The 25,722-nt window shown below is 24.8% G+C and overlaps 1 protein-coding gene across 1 annotated transcript in view; it reads left to right on the top strand.

Annotated features, from left to right (window-relative positions):
* Positions 1-25,722, top strand: part of Cbp53E (Calbindin 53E) — a 45,023-nt gene that overhangs the window by 2,733 nt on the left and 16,568 nt on the right. Inside the window, exons 2-8 of the mRNA XM_067286582.1 lie at positions 10,916-11,001; positions 13,155-13,244; positions 15,958-16,044; positions 22,418-22,474; positions 22,562-22,642; positions 25,137-25,192; positions 25,262-25,307. Of these exons, the coding sequence (XP_067142683.1) occupies positions 10,916-11,001; positions 13,155-13,244; positions 15,958-16,044; positions 22,418-22,474; positions 22,562-22,642; positions 25,137-25,192; positions 25,262-25,307 (503 nt within the window). The remainder of the gene's footprint in view (positions 1-10,915; positions 11,002-13,154; positions 13,245-15,957; positions 16,045-22,417; positions 22,475-22,561; positions 22,643-25,136; positions 25,193-25,261; positions 25,308-25,722) is intronic.

The following is a 25,722-nucleotide window of genomic DNA, read 5'->3' as shown; positions in this document are numbered from 1 at the left end:
ATTATTGTTTAAAGTTATTTTCAAATGGAAATAATTTTTCTCAAAGCTCATTTTTCAGCAGACTTACATTCCTAGTGATCGAAACGTTTACGATGTTATATCATTGCTCGTTTTTCTTCCTCTGTAAATATTTACTGGGGAAACACGTAGTAAATTTACAGGATCACATTTTTAGATAGAAAACATTAAATTATAAATGTTTTCTACGTCGAAAGAGTATTTTTTTTTCTTCTTACTATCTGAAATTTTATCCAAAAAAGAAAAAAAAGTAATGATGTGAATGCAGTTTTTTTTATACACGTAAGAGACATTACGTTATTCTTACATAAAGGAAATTCTACAATACAAGCAAATAAGTGTAGAGCTTAGTATAATAAGTTAAACATTAAGAAGATTCTTTAGTATTTTTATTGTGAAATTGAACGTGGAAATTGTTTTCGCGCTAAACCAAGCGAAAAATTTGCTAAACTTTCATAAATAAATAAAACGTAAAAAAAAAAAGAAATTCGATTCGGCTATTCAGTAACATAAACTTGTGAAAGTTAGGAAGCCGAACGTTTTACTTTAGCTCATAAAGTCTTGTAACTGTAACATTGCTGCTGCATGCAGCAAATTCCTGAAAGTCGCAGATATCAGAGTGAATTATGGAACATAAAGTTAAAGCAAACAGTAGAATTGAAACTAATAATAAAAAAAAGACTAATAGTATATTCTATTAAGTTTCTAAAGAATTATTTTTAGCATGATCATTGATAATATACCGTGTTATCATCGTAATCTTATTGAATTTATGGAGCTATTCTGTCGCTGTTTCAGTTATAATCGCGAATTAACGACGTGAACGAAATTTTATACCGTAATCTTAAAGTTAAATTTTAAGGAAATTGACGTAATTTAATCATGGGATAAATTCTAATTTAATGTTTTATCAATTTTTAAAAAAATATTTTCTTTTTTCTTTAACCATATAAGTGTAAGACATCATAATGCTTTATCTGAATTAAACAGATCGTAGTTTGTTAATTACTTTTCTTTTTAAATATAAAAATAATCGTATTAATATGTAGAATCGCTGTATATAGTCACGAAATATGATGGGAAACACAGTTAAAAAAACTGTATATTAAAAGAAAATAAAGGTAACTACTTCAAAGTTATGTTTAATTATTAGATTTACATCAATGATTTTATATAAACGAACGAAATATTATTGATTTTTTGAAGGCGGAGGGAGAAATTTGAAATTTTTAAACATTTTTAGATTCGCAGAATCGCTTCCGTTGAGCAACGAACGAGTAAAGTAGAAAAATGTGACAATAGCTTTGACTTTCATTTTACTTCTTATCCAACTGCTATTTCTATCATATCTTTCAACCGTGAACAATCCCAAAGGACTAAGATCGCACCAACCGATCCTTTGATATTCTCCTAGCAATTTACAAAGACGAATTGTAGTAAAGTTTCATCCACCGACACATGCAGCATCCATACATCACTTAAACTCGTGATACGTTTCTTATCATCTTGATTTTCTATGTAACAACTTATAATTCCCTCGATAGTATAGGGGCGAAAATATAGCAGAAATATGTAGTAGTGTTCCATTTTCCTTACAGGGATAAACAACCAGACAGGCTCTCCTGGGAGGTGAAATGTTTGTCGATGTTGTTTATCATGGTGACGTTTATCCATTTCCTGTGCTGCTGGTGTATGTAATCTCACCAATTGACGGGTTTCTTTTGCAGTAGTCATTGGTTTGTCAGTATAATCTTACTCATTGTTTATATAAATATATAAAATGACGTATTGTATCACCTTTCATTCAATCGTTTTTAAGAGGAGAAAAATTACTTCCGAAATATTGTTATTAGGTTGTAATATTTCCATTTATTTTATTAATATTCGTAGAAAATACATAAGTTATAATAACTTTATTATTCGATCAATCTTCTGATCAACAATATGACATTATTAGATAAATGCTCTCTATTATGCATGATACGCTGTATAAATATAAGGATTCGATCCAAACAAGTAATTACGAATTACTACCCTTATTAAATTGGTATATCTGAAGCGATTTCCTATTATGTTATCTTCTTTCAATCCCATTTAAAACGGAAAATATTCAAGAATAATAAATTAGAATCCTTAAAAGTTACCTCTTTTTTTTATTTTTGCATCTATTATTGTTTCGACTATCGTAAATATTTCATAACATGATAATCAAGAATTAATTTTAAAAAAATAATCGCCAAAAATATTTATTTCAATTCCCTAAAAAGCTACGAAGCTAATAAATTTTCAAAAATTTACATAATTTATTTATCTAATCATCCAGTTTAAATTCTCTAGAATTTGTAAATGATTCTAGATATATTGTCAAGAAAATCTTCAATAAAATTACTCTGTTTAATTTTTGTAAGAGCCGAAAACGTATTTCAAAAATCAACGATCATCCCACTCAAGTTTCAATTTGAAACAATACAAAAGTTAAAGTTTTATCCTTTTAAAACTTTTAGAAATAAATAGTATGAATATAGTAGAAAGTTTGGTTTTTGCTCTATTGATTTTGTTGCAGGAAATTGGACAACCCTTCAATTTTCTTTGGATCAAGTTGTGAACAATACCACTCAGCTTTCACGACTCGGGAAGTAGAAAAAAGTTTTTTTTTTTAAATTTTAATTGACTCTAAAACTAAATCGGGTCTCAACCAAATTTTTATGGGCCTGTATTAAAATATTAGGCTTATAAAATCTATACTCGAATATATTATAAATTTAATTACTTTCTTTAAAGCCTGTTTCTTAGTTTGGTTTCGTTGGAACCAATTCGTCGAATCAAAAGATATTTTTAATGTTAATTACAACGTTTGTAAACATTTTAAATACGGCATATCAATTTGTATTTTATCGTTAATTAATTTCTATAATATTTTCTATTATCTTACTGAAGTATCATCCATCAGAAAATGTTTCACTTTCTTTATCCGGGCCTACGTGATCTATACGAAATTTCTTTCTATAAGGTCAGTTATGAAATTTTCATAACTTTTACAGCTATAAAAATGTTTAGAAATTCTTCAAACGATGTTAGAGCCTTTTACAAAATAAAAATAACCCTATATCGATCGTAAGCGATTTAAAATTTGTTAAGAAATTCATATTTACTCATATTTTAAGTTGTTTAAAGCTATATTAAAATATCTTCTTTCATTAATAGGACTTAATTATCAAATTAAAATAATAATGTCAACAGGTTTTACGTTCACTTCCATATTTATTAAGTAAAACAGGCATAGAAATTCCAAAAGAATTTGAATATTTAGATTAATTTTCTTAAATGAAGAGACAAATTTTAATAAATTACTTTTCAATTTTACGTTATACAAATTTATAAGGATATAATCTAGAAACTAAACAATGTACAATTTTATTTTTAAAAATTGTTAATTTAAAATAAAGGTAAAATGATCGAAATGAAGAAATTTTATATGTTTTAACTTATAAATTTCGTTTTAAAATCGAATTTTATTCTTAAAATTTTTAGAATAATAGATTTTAATAGAACTTTATCGATTTTTCCAATGAATTAAATCGTTAATATATGTTAAAATATGCAAACATGTAAATGCGTTAAAACGTTGTTAAAAGTTAATATGAATTAAAATTATGATTAATTAAATAACGTTGATAAATTTTTAATGCTACTTTAGGCAAAAATTTAAATATTAATTATATTAATTTTGAGCTAAAATAGTATGAAAATAACATCGATACTGTTTACAAACTTGCATAAGAAACTCCAAACAATAGATCTTCATTCCTTCATCGTCTTAACTTCAATCAAATTGAATAAACTTAGAATTTTTAAACGTTAATAAAAAGTTTAATAAATAGAACTGTATATGCTAATTAATCGGAACACCTAGAAACTTGAAAATTTTCAATTCGACACACGAATCGCATCTGTTTCCATTAAGAAATTTCAATACTTTACTAGAAAAGTAGGGGGGAAATCCAGTCCAAACAGATAAGGTCGAAACCTTAGACTTTTAAAATAGATCTACATCTTTATTTAATCTTTACAATTTTGTAAATCTTACAGATGCATTGTAATGTAAATATTTGAATAACAAACAGGTAGCGCATATTAAAAAGATCGATTGTGTTCATCTGTTGGAGCTGAATATTCGACTCCGACGTAGTAGTAGATAGAGGCAGTATCATAATGCTGTACTGAAGTTTTCGTTGTGGAAAAGTAGGAAAAGATATAGACCTTTCCATCCTTACCAACCGCAAAAGTGCTTAGAATCTCTTCAAGTAAATTACCCATAGAACATAAACTACGTCTTCACCTCTACCATATCGACTCGTGTCAAATGCAAAGATGTTGGCACTGGTTTCCTGACCACCTGCATTATTATTAAAACTTTAAAACCTTGTCTAGAGATCAGAAATTATTCAGGAATGTAATTTCTTGCATTACTTTTTTTTTAAAAATTATTATAAAACGTTCCGATCGATTGTTCTGTAGGCTCGTTTCTAGGTATTCTGAATTTTTTAATACTATTTTTTAAAATATATAGTTGAAAATTCATTTACCGTTTTTTTCTATCAATCTTTACTAAATTATCACAATGCTTTTTCCTCGCTGTTCGTTGTGCAGACAATGGGAAATGCCATCTGTTTGTGACAAGTTAGCTGTTAGCAGCGTAGCGGCGCAGCTACACTGCCACATTTAGGCTACTCCTAACTTTGCACCTGTTGTTTGGCTCGTAGTATAAACGGTAAATTTCATCGTTGATGTGTTTAGGAAACTATAAACAATTCTCTTATGGCTGTTGTAAAGACATAACTGCGATTATTACATGATAAATTCCTCGTTAATCTGTTTAACGACTGTTTTCTGTAATTATTTGTCGTTGGATCATCGTTGGATATTTTTATTTCATCGTAAATAAGTATGGTTTGTTGAAAAATTCATAAAATTTATTTTATTTTAAACATTACTTTCTAAATACTATTCATAAAATTAGTTTAGAACTTATATATTTATTAATAAAATACGTAAAAGGCCTATTTAAACTATACCATATCCTCAAATATACCCTATCCATTACTCGTTTATACCATACTAAATTATTCTATGCTATGCTACGATGAGATAAGCAACAAATATCACCAAATAACAAGTAGTTTTTTTAATATTTAGCGAACTGAATAATTAATTTTTTTTAATAATACAGAATTCAAACGAATTCCATTAGTTAGAGCATATACATTAGAGGTTTTTGTTTGCACGTTTGAATTAATTAATAGCATCAATTAATGTATTTGAATATGAATGATTCAGTACCATTATTACACAAAACTTTTCACAATAAATCGTAACAAGTATTGTTCTTTCTACGATGAAGGATAACCTTTCTAGATACGTGAAAGATCAAGAATAAATATGTTTTATTTTTTAATTTTTCTTTGTTGTTTTATAATCGCTATTCTAGTCACGCATCTTCTTTATAAATCAAGCGAATGTCTTTGGGGATTTTAAAATAATATTTTACCTGTTATAGCTCTTAAATTGAATATTTAAATATATATTTACGATCAATAACTCATGTATCTTTGAATATTTTAATTATTATTTCTTGATGTTCTGTCAAGTTAAAAGTAAATTTGTGGGATATTTCTCCAGAAAATATATATATATAATTAAAGTTTAAGATAAAACACAGCAAACAGATGGTTAGAAATGAAAGATTTATTGATTTTAGAGCTTTATTTTTATGCCAGATAAACGAAATTTGAATTTTAGAGGTAGAAAATAGTTTAATTAAACGTAATTATTAAAATAAAAAATTTAGACTTTAATATATGCACTACAACAATGGTTTACAATTAGTGATTCGTGAACTCGAAGGAATTACAAACTATATTTCTGAGTAACGTCACGATCTGACTGCTGAAAGGCGGTAACTAAAAATGGCTGGAAAATAATACTATAGGCAAATAAATAATATATTACGCTGTTAAAATATTTAACATTGCAAAAATACAAACTGTTTGGACTAACAAAATGCATTATAAAGGAGCAAAATATCATCAAATACCTTTCTATTCAGCGAACAATAACGATAAACTCTAATGAAAATATATAAACGTGTTATAATTGAGAAAAACTAAAAAATAGTAAAGTATTAAATTAAAGAACTAGTAGAAAAATCTAAGATTAAATAAAATATTTAAGTTAAGAATTCTGAAATAAAACTTAATTGTAAGAAGAATAATGAATGATTAATTAAGAAAAGCTTTATGACCAAACAAATAACGAAGTATTAACGTACACGAATTGGTATAAAACCTAAACACGAGGGCAACAACTACTGAAATATTAAAGGTTAAACAGTGCATTAAGACTCGAGCTTTAGGAATATTACAATGGGATAAACTCAGCTGATTTCAATTTTTTTTTTTTTTTTTTTTTTTTTTTTTTGCGGCGAAAATGTCGTATAACTTGATTTAAGTCGTAAAAAGTTCTAAAATTTAGAGTTTTTAGGCCTTTTCTTGACCAATAAAACTTGATTACTCTTGATCTAAATACTACGAATAGGAGTCCTAATAAATTAAATGTTGTTTCAGTACTTCTCTAGAAACTATTTGAATCAACAAACTAACATTTACATAAGTGTCTTAATTTGTATATAGACTAATGAAAATTATCATCATGATAAACTATTTATTGTAAATTATGGGATGATAGCGGGAATATCAACAGGGCCATTACGCTTCAGGGCCTCGATGAACTATGGCCACTTTATATTATCATTCATTAACTTAAATTAACTATTCATTAGACATTCGCAACTTTAACATTATAATTAATTTAAATTTAAATCGTGTTTATTGAATCGAATATCAAATATAAACAAGTATTATCACGGGTTAAAATCGAGATTCATTTACGCATATTTAAACTCGAACAATTCATCTTTTTGGGATGTTAACATCTTCAAAACATGATTTGATTATTAACGAATTTTAATTGAAAATATATCACCTTCAAAAGAAATTCAAAAAGTAAAATTTCATTTATAAATCCAACTTTTAACGAATTCACAGAGTATATAAACTGTCTAGATAAACAGTAACAGTAAAGCTGATTAAATAGCCTTCATTTAAAGTAGGTGATTCATAGAGAAGGCCCTAATGGTCGTATGGAAAATGGCTAGTTTCAATTCAATAATTGAGTTTTTATTAACAATACTTTAGATAATTTAAATTTTTTTTACCGAATTTTTATCTATAAACCCTAAAGTAATAAAATAATTAAATTCAAATTTTTAACTTAAAAACTTTTTGTAAAAGTGTCAACAGTATCACTGAATTATCATCATCTTTTTTTAGTTCAGATTATGAAATTTTATCGTATTTTTGTATTATTCTTTTATTACGGAAACGAATATATTCGGGGAATAAGCAACTTTTGGAATTTATGATAAAATTGCATGATTAATTATGTTAAATCATGCGATTAAACGAGTTTAATGAATTTTTAAATGCGCTTTATAGAAGCTATTTGTTCGTACTAAAAAATTATATAGTTCAACTGTTTAAATCGTTTATTTTATTATAGAAAAATCCTTCTTCTATTGATTAATCATTCAGATAGGACGTTATCTATTAATATAATAATTCGAAAAGTAATTTTCTGTTTTTGTACATAATTATCATCACATCGACATTGTAATTTAGTCGGATGATTTTTCGAATTAATTAAAAAAATAACATCCTAATTCTTGATAAAATATTGCTGAAACATAATTCAAATAGAACAATATATTTAAATAATAAATTATATAAATATGTAATTTGAATTAGGAATAATTAAATAATCTTTTCCCTTTTCTGTATTGATTGTCTGATAAATCTAATTATAATAAAGATTGTTTTGTATTAAAAAAAAAGATTATTTATTTTGTAAGATGGTTATTTGAATGCATTCTTCCATTTTCTCATCGAATATCCTTAGGACAGAGTTGGCCTAATCCTTTATTGATTCGTGCACCTTTCTCTAATGAGTAGATGCATTAAAGAAATAAACGTTCTCCATATAATCCCACTGAAATCATTAATTTATATAAATGCAACATATAGTTTTTCTAAATCTTTGTATTTTATGATTGATTAATCTAAATTACGGTTTTATTTTAAATATTATTATATTATAGAAAACAAATTATGACAGATAAGTGCGGTTTTCATTACGGGCGATGAAAATTATAAGTTTAAAATTAATCAGCGAAGAAAATTTAAACAGTTAGAAGAATGGCTGATAAACAGCTTATTAAATTTTTAAATTTAATGATTTATTCATTTTAATTAAAATTTTATAATAAATTTATTTATTTAGACATAATTATTTAAAAGAGGTATAAATATTCTTGAATATTTTAATAAATTTTATTAACACGGAAAATTAAATTAAAACAGAATTTAGCAGAGATTTTTTTTAATTGGGGTTATTTGTTTTAAATAAAAGGTAAAATTTTTAAAAATCAGCTTATTTGAGTAGTTGATAATTTTATCTAGTATCTTAAATAATATCACACAATTTATTGTTCTGTCAGGTAATGTATTTATCGGTTCTAAATTTCATCAAAACTAATTATGTCTCGAGGAAAAACAGAGAAACAATCCAATAAAATATCTTGTTTCTTCTTCATTACTACTTTTTTCCCTTTATGAAATTACAAAAAGAAAATTCAATTCGTTATTTGCAAACAATAAAATTGCTCTGCTACAGAACTAAATTCATTCGACCAAAGAACAGCTTTTTTTATTTCATTCCCTTTCATAAATAGTATTAATTTTCGTACAGATGTTTAAACAAGTAGTGTCTTATATTAACGACAGCGTTAAAATTTTTTTTATTCTTCTTTTCGAATGTTTACTCGCTTATGCGATAGAATAAATCAAAATAATCTAAGAAAGAATAATGCAAAAAACTTTTAAATGGCATATCATAAATATTAAAATAATAATAATAGATGAGAATTATATATAAGAAGTAATATATTCTAGTTATCACCATATATTAAGCCAAGCAAGAATAAAAAAATTAATTTTTTTGCTATAAATAATTTTTTCAATGTTATAACCTTATATTTTAAGAATTTTATTCCGGTACCATTTTTATAGACTTTAAATTTATAAATGTGGGCCTGAAATAAGTGCCATGGGGTCTAAACTATTTACAAATATGAATCCACTCTTCCTAAAGCTATAGAAGTGAATAAAAATAAAATATTAAAATTTTAAAAAATAATACTTAATATCTCTTTTATATTGTATAAAAAATATAAAAGAATAAATTTGAGGTTCCGTAGCTCAAGCCAATGTCTCTGCAGGACAAATTTAAGCTTAGGCAATTGCCTAGATCCGGATTTAATTTTATAATTCAACTTGATATTCAAAATTTAAAAAAAAAAATTATTCCTTATCTTCGATTAAGAATCTCATTAATCTTCATTATATGAACCTTTTTGATTATGTCCTGATAATTTTTAATTTTTAAATTGACTTAAAATTGACAAATTATATAATCTCAATTAAAATCGTTAAATCGATCATAAAACTATTTTAATTATAATTACATTTAAAAATTCATTTATAAATGAATTAATTAAAATTAAAGATATTTTAATTGCTCATAAAATTGCTTAATCGTAATTATAATTATTTATTAATTTGCTGAAAATTTTAAATCAATTGCGAAATAATTTAATTAAAATTAAACTTTTATTAATTAGCGAATTAAATTTGTTTTAAAAAAAACTAAATTGAGTTTGCAACTATTTGAAACCAGTAAACCAATTAAATATTCGAACATAAAAATAAAAAATTTTTAATAACCAATCAGCGTAAAATATTTTTAAAATGTTGGAAAAATATTAATTAGTTCTTACGCTGAATGGTCAATTTGAAACACATTAAAAAATCATTAAGCCAATTAGAGCTATTTACTTATTGTGACGTAGTACATTCATATCAACCAATTAATCAGAGAGTTGATTGATAAAGGCGGTTTTGTTAAATCAATTTTTGCTATGATTGGTTATTTTTAAAACTACTTTTTATCTTCTTAAAATATTATTAATTTCACTTTTATTATATAGAATATAGTTTAATTGATGACAAGTTAAAAAATGATTTAAACCTTACGTAAAATTTATTTCTGAAAAGACACAAATTTTATTTTAAAAGTATTTTGATTTTTTTAATTTTGTTTTATGATTATTTTCGAAATGCGTTGTGTTAATTGGTTTGCAGATTAAACAACTTTTGTGAAACGAGTTCTAACTTCGCTTTTAATGACCAACTAGTCATATTGTACCAAAAGAGATTTTGTTAGAGCGACAAACTATCTATGAAGGGTTTCATATGGCTTATTATCATCATCATTTTCACTCACGAAAGTTGGAACTTTAAATTAAGCTCGGTAATTAGACTTTTATGCAGATTGAAAACAATTATAAGTAAGTTTTATATTAACATAAATTAACAAGAGACTTTTATTCAGTCGTAACAAAAATAAAACAGAAAGAACAAAAGAAAGAAAAAAAACAATTCAATGTATTAAGAGATGGATCGATGAATTCCCTTAATTAAGATATAGTGTCCATGTTTAATTAAATTTAAATACTATTAGCTACAGGTTTCTATTTTAAATAAAATATTTATGTTGAGAACTCGAGCATAATAAGATATTTTTCTTTATATATTGTGCTATTCTAAAATGTACTTAATAATATACTTAATTGAATTTATGAAATTATATTATCCGTAACTTACATGAATGGAATATTTCTTAATTTAGAATATTCTAGAAATGTTATTAATTTTTTTTTATTTAGGTAATGGATACATAGAAGGCAGAGAATTGGATAATTTTCTTAAAGAATTTGTATCGAGCGTTAACACTGCTGATGTAGGACCAGAGGTATATAAACTTGCACTTCTTTTTATTATATCTTTGATATATAACCCGTTCTGATATATAATCATTCAATAAATTGCAATACTTTAAATTTATCTTAATTTTGGAAAGGTGCCTATCCGTAAAAAACATATAACCTGTAAGAAGAAATAATGATAAAGCTATTTTTTACGCTGTAAATCATATTTTCATCTCAGATATTTTATCTAGCAGATAAAATACAAAGAATAAAAATTATTTAGTATTTTATAGCTGAAAATTGAAAACTGTTTATAATAAATAAAATTTATGATTTATCTTTAAAGGGAAAATGTTAAATATTGATTTTACACAAACACTCGCAACTATAAAATCAAAAACAACAGCAATAATTAACACATTGAAATGAGCTTCAGCTGCTCTATAGAAACTTATAAAATTTTAATGTCGGTTCTCACAATTCATTAATTTACAATCTACTTATTAAATTGTAATTTGAATATAAATACCGCGAAAACTTTATAAATTAATGTAAAATGTAGTCTATATTGTGGTAATTATATTTTAATAAAGAAATTCATATCATTAATTTGAGATCCGAACCAATTTAATAAGTGAAATCAACAAAATTAAAAATTAATTTTGTTACATTTGATAATTCTCACATCAACATGAATTACTTTTTAATAGATGAAAAGCATTACAATACAATATCTATTAGTTTAATTAAAATTCCTGCAATAGTTATTAGAAAATTTTAAAAAATATATAAACTTTATGTAGACTAATTATTAAAATTCCTTACAAGCGAATTGTGAATTTTTTTTTTATAAAAGAAAAGGGTATAAAATTATTCCAATAATATTTTTATTTAAAAATTTTAGTTATTTCATTAAGTTTTAGTTATCTATTATATCAAAAATTATAGTGTAAAAGATTAATTCAAGTTGAGTATTTGTTTTTGTAACAGAATATAGTATAATGTCTATTTTATTTCGGCAATTTAGCATGAGTTAGAGCTCATCTATCTACGTTTAATTACCATTTTCAATTAGAATAGTTTGTTTCTTTAAGACACTTAACTTGATATAATGCCAATTCTTTCAATTAAATTTGTTTCCTCCATTAAAATGTCAACCTGGTGTCTAAAAATCAAATTTCTATTGTAAACAAATTAATACAACTGTTGAATGTAGAATAGAAAATAAAATTGGAGTAAATGTTGAATAAATTACAATTCTTTAGTAGTAAAGAGTAGACAAAATTTCACGCTTTAGTTAGAGGAAAAATTTAATTACCATTAAGTAGAATATATGCAAAATCATGAGAATGTAACGTACGAGTGCTCTTTAAGGATAAGCAAGAATGCAATTTGAATACAAGACAGTGAGAAAATGATAGTCATTTATTAAAATATAGTTACAGCTAAATACTTTACAATTAAAGTTATAGCTGAAAGCATTGTTTTCGAGTAAAAACAAATATAAAACCGAAATAATCAAAATATGTTTTATAGTCCTCTAGTTACAGACAATCGCGTGAGGCGTGCATCCAAGAAAAGCATTCTTGTCATAAGAGATTGGTAGTAAATGCTTTACGGATATCGCTTTCGAAGAATTTCGATATTATGTTTTTCAAAAATTATATACGTTTTATTTAGTTGAATTTTCCTTAATTATTCAGGCTACAATCGAGTGGGAATAATGTTGTCTTGGCTTGTGATGCGCGCATATTTTCATACGAATTAACTCAATTCAAAATATTTTGTATACTTTTTATTTATAAAATGTGTTATTTCCTTCTCACTTAAATTCATCCCGAAAATTAACTCTCAAATTTATAAAATATTTTTAAAATCGAGAATCTAAAACTTTCAAAATTTTTATCAATTTTGATAAATATCCAAGAGGAAAACTTTGATAAAGTGTTCAATTTACTCACGACTTCTTTACAGTAGAGAAATATCTTAAATATGAGCAAAATATGCTAATAAATCATATTTTGTGGGTGGCTTAGACTACATATTTTATAGGAAGCACTATAGGCCAACCCTTAAAGATATGATCAAATATCCACACAAAAATCAATATTTATTGATTTAAAAGTGAACTATTTGAACCGAATAATATATTTTATTATTATTATTTTTCGTCGGTTCAATTCGTTTTTATTTTCAGGTTGTTTCAGAATCAATGTTAGAAGAATTAAAAGAATGTTTCATGGAAGCTTACGACGATAATAAAGATGGGAAAATAGAAATTCGAGAAGTTAGTATATTCATTTTATATACTAATTTTTTACATTTATATACAAACTTTTTATATTTATATACTTAATTTTGAATATAATCATAATTTTACGCTAATAATACTTTTGGAAAATTGGATAAATTTTCTCATAATTTGGTTTTGAGTAAAAAGAAAATGAGCTGCTTAATTTTATTAAATAAACAAATTTAGATAGTTATTATAATTATTAAAATAAATTAAAAGTTATACAATAATATTTCATGCATAATTAGATTACGTATTAAAAATCAAATGCATATTTTAATATAAATTTTACATAATTTATTAATTAAATTTAATGCATTAGAGTTAATTTTAACTTCAATTTTTTCATATTTATTTTATCCATTAATGCTATTTTTAAAAATACTTTTAAGTTAAAAGTTTGTTATTGGATTTCAAAATCGTAAACACCGTTTTATATATAATAGAATGGAAGTCGAATAATTTAATAGGATAATATTTAAATATATATGTATATGGGCCTATATTTTAAGATAATTTTAATCTCAGATTTTTCTACATTATATGTATATAAAATTTAAAACACGATTTCTCTCAGACTATAATGCTTATAAAATGGAATTAGAATATATAAATTATTCATATGTTTTAAAAAAATGAATTTAAAGGTAATAAGTCAGGTTACATGACTATTTTGTAAGAACAACAACAAAATTAAACGGCTTTACGACATTTAAGATAAACTGATAGATCTCAAAATAATTTCTAGAATAAATCTAAGTGATGGATATCGATCCGAAAATCTATATCAGATGATATGTTTTCTAAAATTTGGATTTGGCATTACGCAAAGAATAACAAGACCATCCATTATATATATATATATATATATATATATATATATATTATTATATATATATAGTATATATTTAAGATTTATATTCTGTATTATACGAAAACAACACGGACACTTACCTTGAATTATATGTAAAATTTTATAAAAGAAATATTTTGTCTAATTCTTCTAGTGTATTTTATAAAGCATAAAATAATTGGTTCAAAGAAAATGAAGAATTAAAAAAATAACATTGATTTAAATATCATCATTTAAATGTTTTAAATAATTGGAAATTGTTACCGTTCTGTTAAATTTTTTGCTTGTTTTTATTCTTTTTTTCCTCTCTTCATATACTATCGTGTCTAAGAAAAGTTTAATCGATATTTTCTTAGAACAGTTACAGCACTTAAGCAGGATTGAAATGCATTTTATAAATGAAATTACAGCTTTTAAAAAATATTTATGCATATATTTTATTTAAAAAACTGTTTTAAATGTAGAAAATAACTCGAATAAAAGATAATTTTAATCATAATAGTGATTAGTAATTAAGGTAAGTGAAATTCTTTATATTGTGTCCTAAAATTTATCTTAATAAATTCTTTCTAATGAGTAAATTTCATTGAATTATTAATTATGAACTTTATTCGAATATAGAGGCCATTTTCATTCATTTTTAATTTAGGAGAATTATATTTAATATATTATCTGTCTGATTTTTAATGTAATATATGAATCAAATTATTTTCAATCTGTAAAATAACCTAAATTCCAATATTCTGTGATTATTCTATTTAAAAATATAAAACTCATTTCCATCAAATTGCTTTACTATTAAAAAATTTTTATTATTTTAGAGAATTTTTTCATTCATCATTTTTTTCACTTTAGCATTTTTTCTTTCTTCCTGTCTTATTTTGATTTATGCAGTTTCAACCTTAATTCGTAAGATGCTTGAAGGAAGAAAGCAGAATACACTAATCTTTTTTTTTTTGAATAAATATTATATATTTTTTAATGTTAGAAATGTTTCATGTTGATATTTCAACAGCTGTTAACAGGAAAAGCTGTCATTTTTAAAATATTCTCAATGAATGCTTTTCACATTCGCATGGAACTTCAATTTTAACTTTCAATCTTACTCCATCAAAAGGATCTAGTTTATGTTTCATAAATAAAAAAAAAACATATCAAAATATTAATCATTATTTTGAAAATTATATTCTCGAATTAATAATAATACTACCAGTTTTATTATATTTTATATAAGCTTATCTAATGAAGGATGTATTGTTATAGCTGTTTTACATTGAACTAATATGGATCTTCAACTGACTGCTTTATTAAATTTAAAATTATGTTTATAAAAAATAATTTAGTGGAGTAATACTGCCATTCAGTTATTCTACATAAAACAGAATTTAATTTTTATGAAAATGATGTATGGCTTAATATTTATTTATTATTTTTTTCAGAAATATATAATCTTTTGAATATTTAATATAAAGCTATTATAGAATTTATGAAGAGAAAAATTACAAGGAATAATTTCTAAAAACAGGTTTAAAAACTTGTTTAAAGTTTTATAGCTTTTATTATCTAACGAAGAAAAAAAATTACATAGGACATACTTTAGATATTATTTTCCAGTGAGTTATTTATAACTTAATATAACCGAATGAAAGATGCTATTAATATAACCTTTTCAGTCATTCAGGTTGTTTAGTTGATCATTTAATTAGCATGTAAATTTTACGAGGCGTAGAACTGTAAATAAAGTAATAAAAGGTGTCTAAAATGTTATTAATACAATTTTTATTGCTCATTTATAATGTAAATATTTATATAAAAGTTGAAAATAATAAAATTGACAATTCTCTCCTCTAACAGCTTGCACAACTTCTACCTTTAGAAGAGAGTTTTCTGTTGCTATTTCGTTTCGATAACCCGCTTGAATCGAGTGTGGAATTTATGAAGGTAAGAGTTATATTTTATGTAATTAATGTATTAGTTTCAATAATTAAAACATAGTTAAATGCATTAAAATCAATGCATATCAATCATATCAAAACAGTAGTTTCATTTACTCAAGTTCAATTATTGGAGAGAATAATCTAGGAATTGTTTAATGAACCTAACTTAATTTTATTTATTTTCATTTAATAAGTAAATTAAAATTTAAACTAAATTGTTCTGTAGAATGATAGATTAATGTTGACAGCTGTTTCTGATACGATGAATTAATTGTAATTCTTCATCTAAATATTTTTTTAACTAGATAGGAAATCACGTGAATGATTTATGACAATTTATAAATTAAACTTGCCTGTACAAATGAAAGATTGAATTTCTCTTGCGTATGAAAACATTTGTAAGATTATTAATTAAAGCAATAATGACATTTGCTTTCAATTTGCTATTAAGTAAAATGTAATGACTATCGAATAGGAGAGGAATTCGAGTTAAATTTCTCTCTCTCTCTTTATTTACATCAGATATAATCCCAATTATTTTGCCTGGTTTTTCATTTATCCAATTGTGTTTTTCCTTATCTTTTCTGTATTGTGTTTAAGAACACGAAACAGTAAACCATACAAAAAGAAATTGTTTTTTGGTCCTTTTGTCTACAATTTCAATGGACTATTTTATTTTCTTATATAAGTTCTTTTATAACAAAATTTTCATCATTTTCTCTCATTACGAAGTTCGTTTCTTTAACATACAGTATTTTAAAATTTGTTCAATAATAAAAATTAATTTTTTATTCCAATTTTTTAAGTAGCCATTTCTTTCATGTATTTTAAATTACATTAAAATTAGTAATATATTCATTTAATATTAATATAACTAACGTCTGAATGTCTCGTTAGACGTATTAAGCATACAAATATCTTTAAAAACATCAATGAAAGTTTTTTACGAACATTAATATTTTACAGATAATTAATTGATTACAGAATTACACAATAAAAGATGGAGATATACATTTAATTTATTACTTAACAAATCATTGCTAAATTAACACTAGGATATCGCGCAAGTTTGTCGTATCGCGATAGAACTGAGGAGGAGCCTGAAAGAAAGAGGAGATCTTTGCACTTGCCGCCATGGAGAAGCGATCTAAGTACAGTACAAAGCAATGGACGTCGATTGTTTTGTAGTTGAGTTTGATTAGATTTTGAGCCAATTTTCCGTCAGGGAGCATGGGACGTCGCCATTTTGATGCCGCTGTATCTCGAAACGAAGCCATAGACCCCAATTTTTTAATTACATGTTTTAATTCCTCATCGCAATTAATGAAAATAGCAAACTTTTATTAAAATCGGCCCATCAAATTTTAAGAACGAACTGAATTCTATAAGCCACATAGAAGAGGCTTCGCTAACTCTCCGCCTCAAATATTTCTCTAACAAATCATCTGTAAAACATTTAAACCATGGCCGGATTTAGATTTGTTGCGGCTTTAACTTACAACGTAGAAGGTCTTACCCCTCTAGTAAATAATAAATTTAAAAGTGTGAAACTAAGCTGTAAATTTTTTAAAGCTTTTGTTTAAATTAGGTATTCTGTTTAAATTTATGTACTGTATTTTATGTGTAACGCAGAGAGCTACTTATATTTATTATTTAACTTTATTTCTTTTCCCATTTGTCAAAATAATTACATTTTATTTTGTTTTAATGAGCTTAATTTTATATTTAACAATCGTAAAAATGACGTGATAAACGGAAATTTTTGTAATGATAATTAATTTACAAGAAATATATTGGGTTTGGTGACAATATCGTGTGTGATTTAACGAAAATCAATCGAAAGTGCTTCATTTTTGTGTTAATAATTACTAAATATTTTATTACACGTCAAAGTTAATGGAGTTTCTATAAATAAATCTAATTAAACTATGGTTATAACTTAATATTTACGAATGTCGACTTTAAATATAATTTAAAACATTGTTAAATTTTAAGCATTTAGACAGAACAAAATCCAAAATGTTGAGCTTATTCCGGGAAAGCTATCATCGTAAAAAGAAATTTAGATGATTATGAAATGGGTTTCTATCTATCTTACATTTGGTTCTACTCCAAATAAATTGAAGTAGAACTCATTTTAATGATTATTTTTTACTGAAATCTTAGATTGAAGATTTTCTTTAGTTACGTACATTTATTACACCATATATCTTCTTTTGATAAGCGTATTTTAAAATGTTCAAATGATTGAAATCTCTTTCGTTTGAAGGCTGAAAAGAATGCCATTCACTTTTAGTTAAATATTTCTTTGGACGATTAAATTTATCGATTAAAATATCAAAATCTCCCCAAATTGCTTTAAAGAAATACGGGAAAGAAATCAAGATTGAAATGTTACCTCAGTTAAGGTTAATATTTTTAAAAAATGTCGTCTTTTTTAAACGAAAATCTGGATAATTTTTCTTAACTTTATGATGGATGATGCTTCCATTTTGGATTCATAAAGAATTTTCTCTAACACGTTGCATTTATTTCGATTATTTTTTTTAAATTTAAAGTTATTATTTTATTAAAATCTAAAATACGGTAACGATTTTAATCATTAAATTTTTAATTAATAATTTTTATAGATATTTTTATCGTTAATTAAAATTTATTTATCGCAAACGAGTTATAATTATATTCATTTTTAATAACAATTATAATAAAATTTAGTTTATTTACAAGTTATTGCTTTTTATATATATTATTATTTAATTTTACAGTAAACATTTTTATATTGATAATGTAAATTATAATTAAATAAAAGCGGAATATAATAAAATATGAATGAAAGTAAACAATTATAAATTATGCATAGTGAAAACAATATTTTTGATTTATTTCCTTACGTAATTTTAAAATATTATTTTAAAAGCAAACAAAAGCACTTACTTTTATACTTATATTTCATAAAATTCGTATTATTTGTTTAGCGAATTTTCTCTAAATTGGAAATTATTGTTATATGTATTCTATGCATTATTTTGAAAGGATTTTTAAACAGAGACTTTAAAACATAATCCCTAGTTTGTTTGGCTCTAATGTAACTTTAAGGAATAATGATTTTATTTATTTTTTAAATCGAATAAATAATTATTTTTTCAATCAATTTAAAAGATAAACTTTAAATATATAAAGTAATCTTAAGTTTGAAACCTTAATTCTTTGGATTTCTGTATTAGTTGAACTGTAATAATATCTTTAAAATTCTAATTTTTTTAAATTAAAAATTTTATAGTAAGCTAATTTTACTCTAAATTTAAATGTCATTAAAATAAAAATTAAGTTAATTTTTTCCTCGAATTATCAGCGTGTATTGAGTTATTCATACTAAATTTCTGACTGAAATTTTTCATCCTTAAAATTCGTTGGATAAACTTAACTATTTTGTCTTCACAAATCATTAATTCTAAGCTTGGGAATTTAAAGTCAAACTTGATGTATTGAAGAGATAAAGATTCTTTAGCAGTCAATTATTCAGAAGAAGAGATGTTGATGAAAAGATCTTGACTAAAGGATGGTGCATCTCTATCGAAAATCAAAATTATTTAAAAAAGAAAAACATTTTTTTCAAAGATACACATCGGATTTTTGACTGAGAGAGCGTCAAAAATTTCAAAAGTGAGAGCACGTTTCGATAATCTCAGATCGACAGAGCTCACTGGTCTGGATAGATTGGAAGACAACATTGTTGACAGATATTTTCAGCTGCAGCTCATACTCAAACTCAGCCGAACAGGAAAAGAATATTAAAGAAAAAGCTCATGTCTCCAGCTGGAGGCTACAGATTTTTAACGAGGTCGACCCTTTCAATATTCTATCGATACTTATATGCAGTTTCTAATGGTGATGTTATTCATATATCGAAAGTCTATCGATTTCTCTTCTCCAAATTACGTGTGTTATTTCACTATAAAGAATATTTATATATTTTTTAAATTTATTTATTTTTAAAATGATTTTAAAATAAAAAAGAAAGATTCTGAAATAAATTTTTAAATTACATTTTCGATTGTTAAAAGTATATATCGTTATCGAGAAGAGAGAAACATCTTTTGAACGTCGTGCAATGCACAGGAGAATTCACACTGAAGTAGAATCACTTCTTATGTAGAAATGACGTATATTGACTGAATCTACCTTCAAGATATTATTTGTTTTAGCTTTTTTACAGTCTAGTTTTACTTTAAAGCTATATCTTTTGTTTCGCTATACATATTTAAATAATCATATAAAATATTCTACCTTTATACATTTTTGTTTAAAAGCATTTCGTTCTCTTAAAATTTTATTATATTTTTTGAAAAAAAAAAATTGTTCTATTTAACTGTTATGCTAATATAGTAAAACCTGTATAATCCGGAATCGCACTGTACCGAATTTTTTCCGGTTTGGCAGGTTTCCGTTTTGAACAGGTTCTTTTTGAACTGAAATTTAAAAAAAAAAATTGTAGACCACTGGTCCTTTCTTAATCACGAGATTGCTCGTTTAACATAGAAAATCGCTCCATTCTGAAGAATTTTAAATGGAAAAAATATCATCATCTGTTATAACATAATGAATTTATTATTATTATTATTATTAGCTTTCAAGAAAATAGAATTTTATAATAAATTTTAAAAATTAAATATTTATTTAGTAAAATCAATATAATTTATATATTTAATATACCGTATCTATTTAACTATTTTTAAGATATATAAATATAAAATTGGAATTTAATATAACTTATAATTTATGTAAATTCTTTTATTATTAAATAATTCTTATTTTTATATAATATATTTGTATGTAATACAGTATTTCGCAAAGGAAAGATCCTAAGTGTTAAGTTATAAATGGGAGTCAAAATATATGTTGTGAAGTATTTTAAAACATTTGATATTACTGCCATTTTTTATTTTAACATTTTCAGAGCCCCAAACAGTTAAGTTTTCATCTTTTATTCTTTTTACGGTTTCGCTTTTAGACGTTATTTACATTCTTGTCAACACACAATGCCGTATTTTATGCTGAATCGATAGAAAAGGCACTTAATATAAAGTTTCAATAGCTTAGTTTGGACTTTTATAGACCTTTTCTTTAAAAATAAAGATTTAAATCTACAGAGTAACAACTTCGGAACTGGAAACAATTTTCTCGAAATTGTTAGACAGACCAATTTAAGATGCAATTACAATTCCAATTGTTGCAAACGATTGAAATTACATGATTGTGTGTATAAAGAAAATCGTAAATTTCATTGAAATTTACTGATTGAGACGAATAGTTTTTGATCGTACTTGTTGAAATATTTTTATATGGAAAATTTTTTTCCTTTATTCTCTCCGTGATAAAGAAACTGGATGCATCGATGTTTCCATGACAACTATATTTACAAGTAAGAGTCCCGATGCATTGAATTCTTTTGCAAGTTTATTGTTTCTGAAGAAAATACGGAAATTTGCATTCTTGTCCCGGTAAAAGGAACACTCTACAGTTGCATTATTACATTTTTTTATAGTTTGATTTAAATTTTGTTTATAATTTTTGCCAATTTATTACTTTCCCGACTATGTTATATACTGTATAACAGAGGGAAAACATGGCGATCGGTCAAAAAAATGATCCTCCACAGATTTTAACATTTTTGGATTCAGGAGACCTTAAAACATCAGAAATGCAAAAAAATTCGGGTATTTTTTTTTGTTTGTATGAATATTTGTGTGTGTGTGTGTGTGGAGAACGATTTTGTTCACCCTGTTTTAAGCTTAATTTCTGTGCTTTTTGTCGAAAATTTCTGAAATTTTGCAGGGAAGTTTATGTATTAAGGAGATTGACGCTATTAAATTTTGGTGATTAAAGGTCGATGAGGTGGGGGAGATAGAGGGGGTCGTGTGTCAGACTTTATGATTTTACTCATTATTAGTATTTACAATTTTTTTTTATAAAAGTCATACTTATCCTCAAAATTAAGCTTTTTGAAATTTTATTAATATAATAATTAAAAATAAAAAAGTTTTTAAAAAATATCATAACAGATGGCGCCATCAAAATTTTAAATTTTGCCGTGAATGTTAAGCAACTCGTTGATGGATTTTTTAAATGTATTTTGTATGTTTTTAATCTTCATTTCCTTGTAATAGTAACCCTTACTTACTTCTAAGAATTTAAAAATAAAATAATTTTTATCAAAAAACTAATACATAAAAACACCTCGTAGGATAAATAAATATTATTAAATATGGCTGCAGTATATCTGAAATATATTTTGTAAAGAAGAATCAAACACCTTGTAATTCTTATATTCAATATATTTTCGCTCAAAATGTTTCAAATCAAACAATTTTATTTAGATATGGCGAGAATACGACACCGACGGAAGCGGGTTCATCGAGGCGGATGAATTGAAGGTAAAATCCGTGAATATATTACAAAAATAATACTTTTAGATTAATAATATGTATAGAAAAAAAGGTAAATAAAATGTCTCCTTTCAGAACTTCTTGAAAGATTTATTGAAGGAAGCGAAAAAAGAAAGCATCGAAGAAGACAAATTGATCGAATACACGGATACTTTGGTTAGTATTAAGTTTTCAATAACCTTTTAGGTTGGATATGGCTCTATATATTATATATTATTTAGGAGTAAACTGAGAATTTTATTTTTTCTAAAACGTTTTTTTCGATTTCTCTACAGTCGATAATGCCCATTCGATATTGATCAAAATAACTCTTAGGTATAATTATTAAAGAAATAAAAATCGAATTTTCTGTCGAATTAAGTATAAATATTAAACTATCATTTACTAATAGGAAAATATCTACTTATATAAAATTAACATTTCATTGAATTTACACTAAGAAAGTGACAAGAAAATGCAAAAGGAAAAGAATGTGAAACTGTTTTAGTTTTATGTATGAAATTATGATTATGCATCAGCCTATAATAGAATTATTTAATGCTTAATTCTTATGTAGCCTAAATATAAATTCAAAACAAAGGACATTTTTAAAATCTTCTAAATAAAAACTCGAAAATAAATTATATCAATTAAATTTATATAATTATTCTATAATATATATACTGTATATATATACACACACACATACACATGAATATACTGTATAAAATATTGAATAGAATTTATCAAATTGTATTAGTGTTGATGAATTCATATCTAACTATCAATAAGAATAAATACAGTATACAGTATTACTTTTTGGCATTTATCTTATTCTACTCTGAGGATGATTATTTTCTATCATAATCTATTAGAAGAATAATTCGTTATTCTTCAGGATTTTTTCAAAATCTTCTCTCTATGGGTATAATAGGGCCGTTTTTTTCATACTCATCGTGGATTTGGCCAGACCCAAAATAGGGAAGGTCAGGAATTGAGTTACAGGCCTCCGAAATATCCGGGAGAGAGACCGTCCATAAAAAATTTCTAGTGTATTTCAACCACATGGATTTGATTCAAGAATCCCAAAAACAATAGGCTGATGCTTTACCCATTTGTCTGTCGACTTAATCAGGGTCAGAACATAATTAGGTAAGACCCTGATTTGACCTTGAATAAGTAAACCCAAATTTAGAATATTGAATACAGGTAACCTCCGTATAACACGGGAGTTACGTTCCAAAAAATTGCCGTGTTATACGAAACAAAGAACTAGTGCGAAAAGGGGGGTTAGGTTCCAAAAATTAAAAAAAAACATGCTGTTAAATCCTTCTTTAAATCGGATTTATGATTCACAAAAGGCCGATACAGGCATCGGGGCATACAAAATTACAAATAAAAATAATAATATACTGAATATTATACTGTAAAAATATAATATAGGCCTATATATATAAAATAATTTATATTGTTAATTTAAATTAATTTAAATAATTGCTAGGGGCGCCCCTAGTGGCAATTTTTGGCATACAGTGATAGAATACAGTTTTTCAGCTTTATATAGTAGATTTTTTATGGGTAAAATACTTATTTAAGTAAATATTTTACCACAGATTATTCATCCTATATGATGATCTCAGCATGAGAATCATCAACTGCTGGTAACAGTTTTTAATACATTTCATGTTGTACGAGGGTTTTACCTAATTCCCGAACCGTGTTAGAGTGAATCCGTGCTATAGAAGTGCCGTGTTATACGGGGGTTACCTGTACTTCTAAATAAGTATAATATATATTATAATTTATTAAAGAGTTAATATAACTAAATATATATGTTTAAGATTAATTTATTAATACGCAAGTTAATTTAAAAATATTTTTAATCTTTGATTAACATTTAGCATTTAATAAAAAAAAAACAAAAATATCAATTTATATATTCTAATTAATTTTTAATAAAATTAAATTATTTCGAAATTTGTATTTATTAATAACGAAATTACTCATAATCACTAAAATCAACATTAACTTGTATAAAAATTAAAAAATAAAATAAAATTTAATTATAATACATTTGTGTATTTAATTAAAAACTGTAAATAAGAATTTTCATTTTCTTCTTATAAATGGATAAGTGATTTCAACGAAATTACTTTGTTTATCTCTAGAAAAGGCAAATTAATATAAATGAACTGTCTTAGAGCTTGTTAAAAATGTGTTATATATTTCAAAAAAATTATTATTTTTCTATTATAAGAAATTCTTAAATGATATATTTAAAATAGCAAAAATTCCCTAATTTTACAAGGAGAAAAAATATATTAAAATTGTAACAACTGAACCTTTACATCTACAAAATATAATTTCTTTCTTCTTCTTCTTTTTTTTTTTTTTAATTGATAAAATGTTTTACTGAATACAATGAATAAATTTTATTAAAATTAAATTTAGAATTGAATTTTAGAACTAACAATATATATTCTGTTTATAAAATATAATCGAATTTATATGTTAATTCTAAAAACATCATTAAATATCTCACATTCGTAGTGAAACATTGTACAATATTCACGATATTTTATTGCTAGAAGCTGTTATTTTTCGATATTCCCGTTCGAAAAATATATTTACGAGGGATATTTATTTAAATAAATAATTATTTTCTCCTCAGCTAAACATCTTCGACAGCAACAAAGACGGTAAATTACAATTAAGCGAAATGGCAAAGTAAGTTATTATTGTTACTATTTTCAAATAATTTTTCTTTTAATTAAATATTTGAATGAAATAATTTAGATTGTTACCAGTTAAAGAGAATTTCTTATGTCGATCCGCATTCAAAGTAAGTCTTTAAATATATCTTTTAATTATATACGGTATTTCCTCGATTAAACTCTGATCTTCTATAAAGTCCGGGGAATACAGCTGCTGTTAAAAATAACCCGGAATATGAAAAACGTGTTGAATTAGTGCAACGTACAGGATAATGTAGTTCAGAGTAACAGGTAATAAATTTAACCTAAATTTTACCTCTTCAGATTGTCTACAGTGGAACAACACTTCTTATTCTAATGTTTACGGGAAAATTTTTTGAAATAACATTATAAATTTTGTCGATTATTGAGCGTGGAAAGTCATGCTGATAAGTTCTCGACTTATCGGCTGATCAAAGATATTAGAAAACTTCGAATTGGAGATGGTGAGCTTGTACTAGAAAATGGTAGTCAAGATCCTGATTTCGACCACGTCATCGAAAC

The sequence above is a fragment of the Centruroides vittatus genome, unplaced genomic scaffold, assembly GCF_030686945.1.
Source record: "Centruroides vittatus isolate TY-2023 unplaced genomic scaffold, ASM3068694v2 scaffold_373, whole genome shotgun sequence".
NCBI lineage: Eukaryota > Metazoa > Arthropoda > Arachnida > Scorpiones > Buthidae > Centruroides > Centruroides vittatus.
Note: the sequence above shows the minus strand (reverse complement) of the source record. Positions and strands in the feature narration are given on the sequence as shown.